The sequence below is a fragment of the Urocitellus parryii genome, chromosome 6 (genome assembly GCF_045843805.1).
Source record: "Urocitellus parryii isolate mUroPar1 chromosome 6, mUroPar1.hap1, whole genome shotgun sequence".
NCBI lineage: Eukaryota > Metazoa > Chordata > Mammalia > Rodentia > Sciuridae > Urocitellus > Urocitellus parryii.
Window position 1 is genome coordinate 139,369,311 of NC_135536.1, and position 13,377 is coordinate 139,382,687.

Sequence of the window (13,377 nt, forward strand, 5' to 3'; positions counted from 1 at the left end):
CAGATTTATCCATAATTTACTTTGGCTCCACATCTCCAGTGCTTTACCTAAATGATGTGGCGGGTGGCTTAGTCTCCATTATGCAGTTGCCATAGCACTTCCTCCACTTGGCTGTCTTTCAGAGAAGGAAGAAAGGCATCCACTGGAAGGGGGCGGGGTTAGTGAGGACACACCAGGAGTGTGGGGAAGGTTGCAAACCTCCAGTGAGCTGGGAGGAGGGAGCAGGTTGTGAGGGATTTTGAATTTAAGAGCTTATTTATTAGATCAAGCTGCTTAGCAAGTTTAATGAGGTTTCAATGAGAATTATTCTTGGGGCTGGGGGAGGCGGGCAGGGCTCTCTTTGGGGTAACAAGAGACAGAATTGGAGAGTTTTAAGGAGAAGTATTGAGGGAGCTGGGCTTTACCAAACTCACTAGCACTGAGAGGATAGTACAGACCCTCCCCAGGAACCAAGTACCATGCTGCCCACCCCTTCAGCTTTTCCCTCTGCTAAACCCCCTCTGAGGGGCGAAGTGTCATATTGCCTGCAAGTATTCTGGCCATCAACTTCAGAGGCCTGTGAACTCCCAAAACATGTGCTTGATTTTATAAGTAGACACATTTTTCTAGACTTAGGCACTACATCTTATGCAGCTCTCAGAGGGACCGTCCTTCAAAATGAAACTCAGTCATTCTGGGGTTGGCCCTAGAAGAACATTCCAGATCCTGGTTAGAATTTTTTTTTTTTTTTTTTTTTTTTTTTTTTTTTTTTTTTTGCTGTGACCAAAATTCCCGACAAAAACAACACCGAGTAGAAAAAGTTTATTTTGGCCCACAGTTCCAGAGGTTCAGTCCATGGTTAGCCAGCTCTATACCTTTGGGCCTTAGATGAGTCAGAGCATCATGGTAGAAGAAAGCAGCTCAGCACATGGGGATCAGCAAGCAGGCTTACAAAGCCTTCCCCCAGTGTCTCACCTCATCAAGCCACACCCTACCTGCTTACCTAGGTTACCACCCAGTGAATCTATATCAGTAGCTCAATCCACTGATGAGGTTACAAACAATCTAATCACTTCACCTCTGAATGTTCTTGCATTGTCTCATACATGAGCATTTGGGTAACATAATATACCGACCATGGGATCCCAGAGCTGGGATCTCATCACCTAGTTCCAGTGATGTCTCACTTCTGAGGTCTCTCACCAAAGGTGTTGATATCTTCTGGTCTCAGACACTTATTTATGGAACAATTAATTGGTATTAATGACTCATCCATTAGTTACCCGTAGTACAGAGGGACTCCCCAACCCTCCCACCCTCCTAAACTGGTCAGAGTTACCGGGAAATTTTTATTTTCAAAATGCTGTCTGATTGCACCCCAGGCACTTGGATTTCATTGTTCTGGCATGGAACATCCCAGATGATCCTAATGTGCAGTTAGGACCCATATCCTTCAAATAGAGTATTATGGAACTGAATGAAGGATGGTGAACATTCTCCTCTCATTTGACATTTCTGGCGACTGGTTATAGGTGTCTGAAATGTTCTCTTGGGAGGTTTTCAAACTGCTTTCTGGCTCACAATGAAAAGTCTTCTCAAAATGTAATATCTGGTAGAAGGGAAGTTGCCAGTATAAATGCACATATTTCCATCTTATACCTAAACACACACTTCATGTTCAACTTCTGGTCCCTTTTGATCCCTGGCTCCTCTACTAGGAACACACACAGCCCCACAGGCCCCATGCAAGAGAACCGTGTGCACAGTTCCATGCTGCTTTGCAGAGTGACTGACACTAAGCATGTTTTCCTTCAGGAAAGGCTTATTCCTTCTCAGACTCTGTATATCACCACGGCGTAGCACACACCATTCTAAAAACTACCCGTTTAGTAACAGACTTCACACCACCCTGATAAAGACTATTATTATCTCCATTTTGCAATAAGGGAAACGGGGACAGAGGGCTTTAATAACTTGTCTGGGCAGCAGGCAGAGATGGGATTTGAGTTCCTGCAGTTCGGCTCTCTGGTGTTTGAACCACCAGCTATAGAGCCCCTGGGTTCAGCAGGCTCTCCCAGTGCCTATAAGGAGACAGCTGGGAACAGGGAGCCACAGCCAGAACCTTCAACAGCCTCTTCCCTCCCACAGGCTTCATCCCCCCACCGCTCATCTTTGGGGCCGGCATCGACTCCACCTGCCTGTTCTGGAGCACGTTCTGTGGGGAGCAAGGCGCCTGCGTCCTCTATGACAACGTGGTCTACAGATACCTGTACGTCAGCATCGCCATCGCCCTCAAGTCCTTCGCCTTCATCCTCTACACCACCACGTGGCAGTGCCTGAGGAAAAACTATAAACGCTACATCAAAAACCACGAGGGCGGGCTGAGCACCAGTGAGTTCTTTGCCTCTACTCTGACCCTAGACAATCTGGGGAGGGACCCTGTGCCTGCACACCAGACACATAGGACAAAATTTATCTACAACCTGGAAGACCATGAGTGGTGTGAAAACATGGAATCCGTTTTATAGTGACTAAAGGAGGGCTGAACTCCGCGTTAGTAATCAAAGGGTCATTTTTCTTAAGAAAACAGAAAAAAAAGGTTTCAAAAAAAAAATTCAAAACACACATACACACACACACACACACACACAACCTTTGTCCTTTTTCTCAAAAATCAGAGCCAGACAGGATTCAGAATAAGGAGAGAATGGGATTGTCCTGGAGGACGCTCGCACTGCTGGGGCTCACAGTCTACTTTGAAGGCACCTCATGGTTTTCAGGATGCCGACAGCTGCAAGCAACAGGCACTGCCAAATTCAGGGAACAGTGGTGGCCAGCTTGGAGGATGGACATTTCTGGATATGTACACACATACAAAACAAAAATCACATAAAAACAAAAGTCTACTAAAAAGCAAACAAACAAACAACCCAAGTTCAAGTTGAGAACATTGCCAGATTAAGCACTAGTGACATACCCAGTGCCACCCTCTCCCTCCTGGTGGGGGTGGGGAGGTGCACAAGTCTGAGGGGTAGAAGCCCTGCCCCTCTCTAACTTTTGCAATATGGGTCACTGTGTAGACGATTCACCCAGTCTGCATGTGGTTCAAGGCCCCAGAGTTCTCTCAGCGATGCTAATGGGTGATCCATGCTGGAGTGTGTAATTGGCACCTCTCACCAGCTCCACTTCCATGTTCAAGACTGAGGGTCCAAGGGGGAGCCGGGTGGGAGGCCAGCACCTCCCCTTCCCCTGGCAACACCTCCCTGCGGTGATGCCCACCTCCCCCCTGCCCCACAGAGTGACCTCAGGAAGCTGTGGGCCTTGCCTGGCTATGACTGACCTGCTCAGAGCTGGTGAGCCCCAAACACAGTCCAAGTCATTTGCTTACATTTGCCAAACATTTTGCCATTTTTTCAAAAAAAAAAAAAATACAATGCATATGAATTTCAAACTGTTGTATGTATAATCCTCTAATACTATTTTTAACTACTTCTAAAACCTGTGTTAACCCTTCAGTCACTAACACAGTTCTATAGATCGGATTTATTATGCTGGTTGCTTTTACTTTTCTCATTTTTTTAATGCACCAAAAATATAATGTGATTCAAGGGATGCAATTAATCTATTGTAATTTTTATCATTTTATTTTCACTTAGATATTCTGAAAAAAAAAACAAGAATATACAATGTATTACAAGGAAAAAAAATGCTTCAAAAAGGGTGTATAATGCAGCCTGCCTTTAAAAGAATCACATTTGAGACAACAGGGGATAATGTGATGAATTGCAAATTTGCCTTCTGGCTTTATTTCCCATGATTCAGTGATCACTGTCATGGGAAGCCCTTTTATATTCAAACTTCACATTCCAAGAGGCGTTCTTTTCAGCCTGTAGAGAAGACACACTTCAATGTGGGTTTTTTTTTGTGTGTATGTGTGATGCTTCTGGGGACAGGAGAGAGAAAGTGCAGCTCCCCAACACAAGCTGTTGAGCAGGCGGTGGCATCTGTGATAATAGACCACAAGCTCTGAGAAGCCATCACATGTCCAGTGCATGGAAATGTCAATAGCAGTTCCAGGGCCAATCTTGAACTAAGAGGTCTTTGTGTGTGTTTTGAAAGTGGCTGACTCTCAAACAGAGAATGACCTTGTCATTATTTGGGGAACCTCTTGCAATCAGCCCACTAAGCCTGTATGACCATTTCCATAAGGAGACAGAGCATTGGTGAGCACAGCACATGCACAACAAAGGGTCCCATGCTTCTTCATGGACCCGAAAAGATCCCAAAGTTGAGTTGGTTAGTTTGCTTTTTCACCTCAAACACCTATTTATAGTTTACCCACAAGGCAAGAAAAGGGTGAGGGGTGTTGGGCCAAATTTTTTACAAATACTGTAAATGGGGAGGTCTGACTGACAGCACAAAACCAGAGAAAGCATCAAGTAAAGACAATCAGAAGGGAAGCTGTGTCACTGTCATGGTGCAGGGCAAGTGTGATTGGCCACCTCGGGCAGGAGGCTTCCAAAATATTGGCCTGTGTTCTGGAGTGTTAGGCTGTCCTTGTTCATGAACATGGGAAGCTCATCAGTAAATTAATTAGTAAAATTCACCAACTGGTTCATATAAAATAGATGCTTTGTCACTCTTAAGGCCTCGGTCACCTTCTGTACAGGTTTTGGTTTGGTTTTGAAAACACACTGCTAATAGGTCACTGCCTTCCCCTATACTGTTGTGTTCCTCTCAACCCAGTACGCATATGCTGAGCCCTGTGACCCTGGTGTGTGTTTCATGGGACTATTCACTTTGAAAAACAAACAAAAATTTCCTAAATGCTTTGCTTCTTGGATTTTTTTTCTTTCCCCTAAACTTTTACAAGGAATGGGAAGAGATGTTAGGATAACAAAGGAAACCAACTCCAGGGCTCAGTTTCAGCAACAATTGAATATCAATTGAAAGTCCCCTGTGGCAAAATTGCTTTCAAGTGTGTCCAATATCACCTTTTAAAATTCAGTCTAGTTTTAATTTTCCTTTTATGCTATAAAGAACCATCCAAGGCTAAATCTAGCCTCTTGGTCGTGTCTGTTTTTGAGTGTTATTTTGACGCAAAGATGCCCTAATAAGATCTGCCTTGGACTTAACAGAGAGCAAAAATGGAAGGGGTGGAATAAATCTAGAAAGTAAATGCTGAGTCCTCTCGCTCGCTCACTCACTACAAACTCCTCTACCATCTTGGTTGAACTTGCCCAAGATCAATGAAAAGGAGGCTTGCAGCTCTTGACAGATCTTTATTAACTCCTACATGCAGACCAAGAAAGTTTGTTTTTAAAACCAATGTCGTTTCTCCATTGGAGGTAAACACAGTTTTGGGCAGTGTCCTTCCCTGGAGGAATGGGTTTGCTGTCTTCCTTCTGCTGAGGCTGTGTGCTACTGGATGACCTGTAGCTTGGCTTCTCTCTTCCCATCTCCACCAATGAAAACCCTGAGGCTCCAGGCACCCTGGGGGACTCTACCACTACAAAAGGCCACTGCATGCTGATAAAGGACCAAGAAAATCCTCCTCTCACAGTCCCCTTAAGGAGTTTCTACACAAGGGCAGCCAGCTGGTCCTGAAGTGACAGCCACACTCAACAAGAGGGATTTTCTCAGGGATAAGATTCTGCTGAGGCTACTTAGTATTGATCTCCCATACATTCCAGAGGTGGCCATTCCTTGAGGAACGTGTAAAATAGAAGTTTCTATGTACTCACAGAGAAATCCTCTGAGGCAAGGGAACTGTTGGCTGCCGGCAGCCTGCCCCGCTGGCTTTTTGCTGCATGCTGCTTTAGGTCCTGGCAAGTGTGATTTCTTTTCCACCCAGTCAGTCCTGCCAGCCCCAAGGTGTCTGTTCTAATCACGTGGAGTACTGAAAATACCACCCAGCAGTGTTAAACAATAAAGGTCAATATGCAGAAATCAACAGGGCTGACCATGCAGTCAAGACCAGGATCAGGACAGGATCAGCTGCTGTTTCTGTTTGCTAGATTGATATCGTGTTCTATTATTGTTGGCTTACTTTGGTTCAGATGAGTGGAGAAACCCAGAAAATCAGGTTTTTGGTCCAACAGATGGAGAACCCTTGCTACCTTTTGCTATTCTGACCTGATTATATGTTGCTATCTTGGGAGAACCAAATATCTGGCCAGAAGTTAGGGAAAGTAACAAATAGTAAGGGCTTGACTGCCTCTCTGTGCTCAGGCTACTGTCCTCTAACCTATAGGATAGAATCCAGGTCAAAACACTAAGGGGCACCAACTTTTCCAAGATAGGGCATTCATGAAATTAGATTTGGCTCAGGAAATCAGTTTTGAGATTTCAAATAATAAACTTTTTTTTTCTGCCCTTCCCCCTTTGTTATACCTGACTCACCCAAATCATACCCAACCCCACCTCTCTGAACAGCTTCAAGGACTTAATTTCTTAGATCAGTTAGCCCCAAATGACAGCCTATGGACCCCAGTTCCTCTAGGGTATTATTGTTGATCCAGAGTAAATTGGAAGAATCCTGGTGGCACATGTACGGAAGATGTCTTCTAGGGATTTTTGCCTAGAACAACATCTGAAACCTACACTGACTCCACAGGCACCCAGCCCCGGCTCCCTTCCCAGAGTCCTTGGGCATCATGGCAGGGAAAGCATGGATTAAACAACCTAAAGTTGGAAGCTCAGCAAAACAAAGACAAGCTATGCCTCAGGAACCTGGCTGCCTTAGAGACAGGGGCAAGAACTCCTACTTCTCAAAGGCCATCAATGTGGTGGCAGGATTTTTCTATGCAGAGTTGATTTCACATGAGGGTGCACTGAAATGAGTACCATATTCTAAGCATGTATTTATTCACTCATTCCTGTTTTAAATTTTGGCAATGTGGCAGCCTCTGGACGTGGCCTCTGCCCTATGGGAGCTCACAGTTCAAGGAGCTGAAACAGATCTAGACACTAACAAAGGCAGTGAAATATGTTAAGCACCGGGGTCTGTCTGGGAATGAGAGCTGTTTCTTTGTGGTTCCAAGCATCAGGAAGACTTCAGAGAATGGGTGGTCTAGGAACTAAGAACTAAAGAGCAGCAGGTGTCTGCCTGGAGGATGGTGGGAGGACAAGGACCACCCTTAAAGGGGGCCAGCAGAGCAAGCCCACGTGCCATTTCTACAAAGGGCCAGGTCGTACACACAGGTGTAATAGGTCATCCAGTCTCCATCACTACTACTTAACCCTGTTGTTTTAGCCTAAGATCAGCAGACAACGGGTAAACAAATGAGTGGGCTGTGTTCCAATAAAGCTTTATTTACAAAGCCCGTGACTGGAGGGAGGGCTATAGTGTGCCAATCTCTGTCTGGAGCACATGCTGAGCACCACTGCATGTCTAGGGGGCATTAACAGCTCAGCATAGGTAAGACAGATCCTCATACCCAAAACTCTGTCATAGCACTGTCACAAAGGGTCCTGGAGTAAGTGTTCATCAACCCTAATGTTCCCAGCCCCGAGAATGAGATTAAGGCTTCTCATTTATTTCCAAGAAGGTGGTAAGTATCCCTTTGTTGTCAGAGTTTATTGAAGGCAACCTTATTTTTCTCCTGAATATCATGGAGAAAATAAACTGTATAACCTATGGTGTCATTCGAGCTCTGACACTTGATAGTTCACCTAAAGTAATCACTTCTTTAACTTAAATGATGGAAATGGATACCTGAAGGAGACATATAGGGACTAGGAAAAGAAGAATGAATCAGATTCTGGATAGAACTTCAAATCTCTCCCTCCTCTCCAGCAACACATAATACAGGCACTCCAAAGCTAATAGATCTGCCAGGTAGAATAATCAGCAAGTACTAATAATAGCTAATAATCATTTCGGCTAACATTTGTCAAGCACTTAACTCTGACTAGCTGCCAGGCTGAACTTATTTCATGTATTACCTCATTTAATCTAAACCATAACCCTGTGAGACAGGAACCATTATTAGCTTTATTTTACAGGGGAGGAAAATGAGGCTTGCATGATCCAGAATTTGCTGAAGGTCACAAGCAGAGCTGGGATTCAAACCCAGATCTATGAGTCCAAAGCCCACATTCTGAACCACTGGGGTATTCCTTCCCTCCCAGGCAAGATTTGGGGGACCCTCCTCACATTTAGGGACTGCTTGAATTCAGGGACATTTGGTCTTTGGACGGAATGGACTAGGAGGTGCCATTCTCTTTCACATGCCCCTGATATAATAAGCAGGATATCATGGCAGCTGTGTTCTGGGGATATTTGCTTTTCCCTCGTTACCTGATCTTTACCCAGTGGATCCCAGTGGTCCATTTATGTGAGATGTTCTACCTGAAATGGATAGGTAACAAGTAACAGGAGATTCCTCCATTCTCATGCATTCTGAAATGAACTTTCAAAGCACTGAGATGCCATGGAGGTATTCCTCAGAGCCAGTCATCAGCACAGTGGAGAATCCAGCACACACCGTCAGTCTGGAGAGCTCAGGCCCAACCCAGGGCTTCAGACACACTGAAGCCACTCACTGATTAGATATGTCTTGCTCTATTCCCAGGTCCCAGGCACAGTCCCAGAACAGTGTCTAGACATCTCTGTTTTTGAAATAATGACTGGAGTCAACAATCAGGAGTTGATCATAAATCTTTTTTTCCATAAGGTGGAAATGATTATGTTCTATGAGCAAATGGAACAACATAGCAAATTTTCTGGAGTTTAGCTTTCTGTAGGTTGAGGGTTTTGCCATTTCATTAACATCTTCCTTAAATTCATGTTAACCTAATGGAAGATGGCTTTCACAGAGGCGAGTTTGGCAGGACTATTTGATTTAAGGCTATAAAATGAATTGGAGTCATGCAGTGTAGGGAAGTTTAATTACAAGAGGAATGCAACTAGAAACCAACTGTGCTCCAGTCTAGCACCTTAAAGGAGGGAAGGGGCTGGGGAGCTCTTGTTTACTAAGAGGCCTACCCACATGCCAGGTGCTGTGAATGCATGATCCCAGGTATTGCTCCCAGCAGCCTTCTTACACCAGCCCTATGAGGTAAGTATAATTTTTTTTGCATTTTATAGATTCAGAAAACTAAAACTCAGCAAATCCAAACTTTCCAAGGTTTCACTAGTCAAAAAGGTCAGCAGGAACCAATACCAAGCCTGATTCCTGAACCCTTGTCCTTTCCAGTATGTCACACAACCACCAAAGTGAGAATGTGGATCTCACTATGAAGCCACTGGAGCACTTGCCACAAGGGACCACCCACCAGAGTCTATAGTTTCATAGAGAAATGAGCCAAGAGCTGTAGATGAGAACCTCAGCAAGATTTTACCTATAGACACAGGAATTTTTAAAAAATGATAATTTAAACTTTTACTTTAATAATTGAAACCTTTAAAAATACTCCTTTCATCTTCAACCTGAGCCACATCAGAAGATTTCCAGTCAATCATCAACCTCTATTTTACACTATGCAATAAGAACCCACCCCATTGCTCTCACTTCTGTCCCACCCTCTCCAAACCCCCCACCCACGCGACCTCCAGCAGAACCCCCAGGACCATAAGAACTTGAGCTTTACAAAAGTTGAGCAAGGATGCTACAAATTGCCCAGATCATATGGGCTCCTTCCTCTGTAAGCCAAGTCTCCGCTTCAAAATCCCAAGTAAAAATGTGACATTTCTAAACTGTCACCTTTTATACCACCAAGTCTAAGAAGGACAATAAATGAACAGAGACGTCTGTGGCCCCACTGTGGCTATCATTGGCCAGGAAAGCTGCAAGTCACATTCAATAAGACTGGCATAGTTTGAAGATCATCACAGGGATGAGCTGGGTTTTTAATACCTTTTTAAATGAAGCCACAACATCTATTTTGGAAGGGCAGATAGGTTTAGAAACCTTGCTCCAGTAAGGAGACTGTGAGACTGTTTCATTCAGCCTGTGATAACCACCCTTGACTGAATGGGGGAATAAAAAGTGGCCCAGATGCTGGAGGAGGGAGCATGACATTGTGATGTCAGGTTGTCTTTCCTGGCACCAACTTCCTCCTTAATAGAGATGTAAAGTGACAGAGAGTCCTAGGAGGGAAGCCAGGTTTGCCATTGATGACTTAAGACAAGTTAGTGATTGAGATACAACTTGTTTATCCCCTTAAAAGAACCTCAAATTTAGGTGTTGGAATGGACACATAGGTAAATATCCTTCTTAGAAAGTCTTGGCCTTTGAAAAGGGCTTTGCACTTGGAATCACCCTCTGGGGTTTGCGTGGAGCCAGAACCAATGCTTTTTCACTTCATCTTCCTACTCTCCTCCATTCCACTGGGAAACCATGATACTATGATGTAAGCCTAATAAAAAAAGGAAACACAGAAAAGACCTATATCTTTTCCTCTTGGCTCTTCTTCCCTCCTCCCCCCTTTAGGCACAGAGTACCAAGACATTGAGACCGAGAAAACCTGTCCCGAGTCACACTCACCTTCAGAAGACTCCTTTGTGAGAAGCTGAGGGCTGTCCTCTTCCGGCAGAGAACAGCCCACCATCACCCACAGACCTCGCGGGCCTGACTTAGCGTGCTCTGCCCTGCCCGAGAACCCAAGGGTCCCCATGTGGATTATCCAGTGTGTGGTCCTTTGAGGCCCCAAGCGCAGGCCTGTGACAAGGACTAAGGAGGTGACATCTGGTCAAGAGCCCTCCAATAGCCCTTGGAAGTAGGCATTTTTTTCTGGGTTGCTAAAGCAATGTGGACCTGGTGTGCAAATCCCCTATACCCATCCCTGCTCTGGCTTCTGTAGGGATGACTTGCTGACATGCTTTAGAAAACCCCCTCTTGGGAATTCTTCTCTGTCCAAGGGTTCCAATAGCTCCAAAGAAATAAGCCAAGGCCCAATTTTAATAGAAGAGGGTATAAATGGCCCTGTTTCACAGAATAGAGATGGGAAAAAGCACATACTCAATAGATTTTTGAGTGTGGTAACTGTATTTTTGCAGCTTATATTTTCCAGATGAGCAGTTTAGAAATATGTGATGTAAAGTACATACTGTACGTTTGCTGAAAATTATATTAAAACACTATTTTAATTCTTCCTGTGTCTCATGCCATAATCTCTTCTCTTTTCTCTTGTGTCTTTGGGTAGAAGGATCCTAAGGAATGCTTCTGGCTATGCGTGCTCTATATTTATAGGCTTTGAGATATTCAAAAGAGCACAGGTTCTAATCGTACTTGTTATCACACCCAGGACTCGTTACTGGTGTGATGATGATTAAGTGGTCTGAGTTCTCTGAGACCTAGTTTCATCCTCTGCAAAATGGGACTATTAACCCTTGCTTTCTACAAGACTTGAGATTGCATGTGAAGCAGTGTCTAGCACAGAGTCACTATTCATTGCTTCCTCACCTTCTGGCTGGAATTCAGTGCTTCACAGCACTGATGTAGCTCCTGTGGTACAGTAAATGGCCTTTCACAGGACTGTAACTTTCTTTCTGATCTCCTACTGTCTGGAAACCCTGGGAGGGCAGTGAATTGCTACATTTCTGGATACCACCACTACCTGGTAATAGTGCATGATGCTCAGTGGCTACTCTGCACACAAATGAACAATTAGCTTCAGACACGGCAGTCTATGGGGCTTTGACTTTAGGTCCATTCCTCAGCAACTGTGGCATCTGCTTCCCTTTTTCTGGGTCCACAGATCCACCCACAAGCCTCACCATGGACAGAGCTCCAGGAGTCTTCTCATACCCATCAGACCCCTTTCCATTGTCTGGCTTTACTTTCATATCCGTATTAGTTCCGATCTCATATGGACAGTTTGGCCAAGTATATCCCTGCGCCACTAACATGCATCTAGAGATTCCAATGCATTATTCCAGTGCAACCAGACTATAGCTCCAGGGATGGATGCTTCCAGATTCCTGACTGTGCTTTGTCTTATGGGCAAATGACTTAGAATGTTCTGCTACTTATGTACTTATGGGAACTGACCCCCTATCTCCATACCCACTTCCAGTCTACTTCTCACCCTCTACAGTCTGGCTGTCTTTTCAGTTTAACTCACTCAAAATCAGAGCTTCTCAAGCCTGTATTCTATGAAGACTGCATCTACCTCCTTCCTGCATTATCTGAGACTCAAGGAAGACAGGAAAGTGTGCTTGACCTCCTTTAAGTCCTGATTACCAGCCTGTTGGTACCTTGGGAGGCTACTTTTTAGCCTGGTTCTGTTATTTATGTGATTGTTTATTTTTTTTGCAAGGCAATATGATTTATTCTCTCCGGCATAAAAATCCCAAGAAAATGCAATTTCAACATTCTCTGTCCTGATGTGAAAAGATGCTGAAGCAGCTGAAAAAGTGGTTAGTGGTTCCTCCCGGGAACTAAGCTTCATCTGCACTGGAAATTCAGATGGAGGCAGGAGGAGGAAGAAGTGAAAAGCTATTGCTTAAGGTATCAGTGAGGTCAGTCCCAAATTTCAAACTTTTTTTTTTTTATCTATAGTTCAATTTCTTCTCCTTTGCTACTTTTTTCCCTAATAAAGGTGGTCAATTTATAGAAAACTTGCTCTCCCTCCATTTAATCTCAACCTCTTAGAAACATATTATTTCTTATGGGGAGTCAAGAGATTCATCCTTTGATACAGTTAATAGTCCATGAGAGCTCTGTTCACACAGTTTGTTCAACCAAGTCAGGAAGAACAGATGGCTTATATTAGACCCCAAATGCCATCTCTTCCCAATGTCCTATCAGCTACCAAGGGCCACCACGGTCTTGAACTACACATACACACCTCTTGATCTAGAGCTGAAAACCCAATTTAACCTCTTCTCTGGTCTATGTGGAAGGGTTAGCCATGCACAGAAGCATTCTGTTCAACCTGAGTAAAAGCAAGTTCTTTTTGCAGCCCCTAATGTGGATTCAGAAACACACACATAATTTCTCAAAGAGTTGGTTTGTTTTCTTTTTCCCTTATGGAACTACTGTTATAGAGCTGCTTCTGTGAACACTTAAAATAAATGTCTACAGTTAAGGCACAAGGCAGAGACCGCCTTGTTTCTGAGAAAGGTTTCAAAAAGCATCTTAATCTTCCTGAGTTGTAACGTTTCATTTATGAAGTATATGATCATGTACCTACGGGACTCCCAAGGGAGGCCACTAGAGAGCTTCTAGAATCCCACTTCTCTGCTCCTCACAAGAAAATTAAGGAGCAAAATGAGAAAACCTAAAACATGCAGGTGAGAGAGTACACAAATTCCTTTAGACCAACAATATAGAAAATGGCCCCAGGCCCTTGAAGTAGCTATCCAGAGGAAACTTTCTATGAGGCCTTTCTATGCTGTCTCTGAGGACTTTTCTACCACCACAAGTACAGTTGGAAGCTCTTCTCATGGAC

General features: G+C 44.1%; 1 protein-coding gene across 2 annotated transcripts in view; it reads left to right on the forward strand.

Moving 5' to 3' along the window:
• Window positions 1-11,076, forward strand: part of Slco3a1 (solute carrier organic anion transporter family member 3A1) — a 297,126-nt gene extending 286,050 nt beyond the window's left edge. The window contains exons 10-11 of one of the 2 annotated variants that reach the window (XM_026394053.2): window positions 2,128-2,370; window positions 10,416-11,076. In XM_026394053.2, coding sequence (XP_026249838.1) covers window positions 2,128-2,370; window positions 10,416-10,498 — 326 coding nt within the window. In that variant the 3' untranslated portion in view covers window positions 10,499-11,076. Of the gene's footprint in view, window positions 1-2,127; window positions 3,377-10,415 lie in introns of those variants that run through there. The other variant, XM_026394052.2, reaches the window with a different exon arrangement.
• Window positions 11,077-13,377: the final 2,301 nt, after the last annotated feature.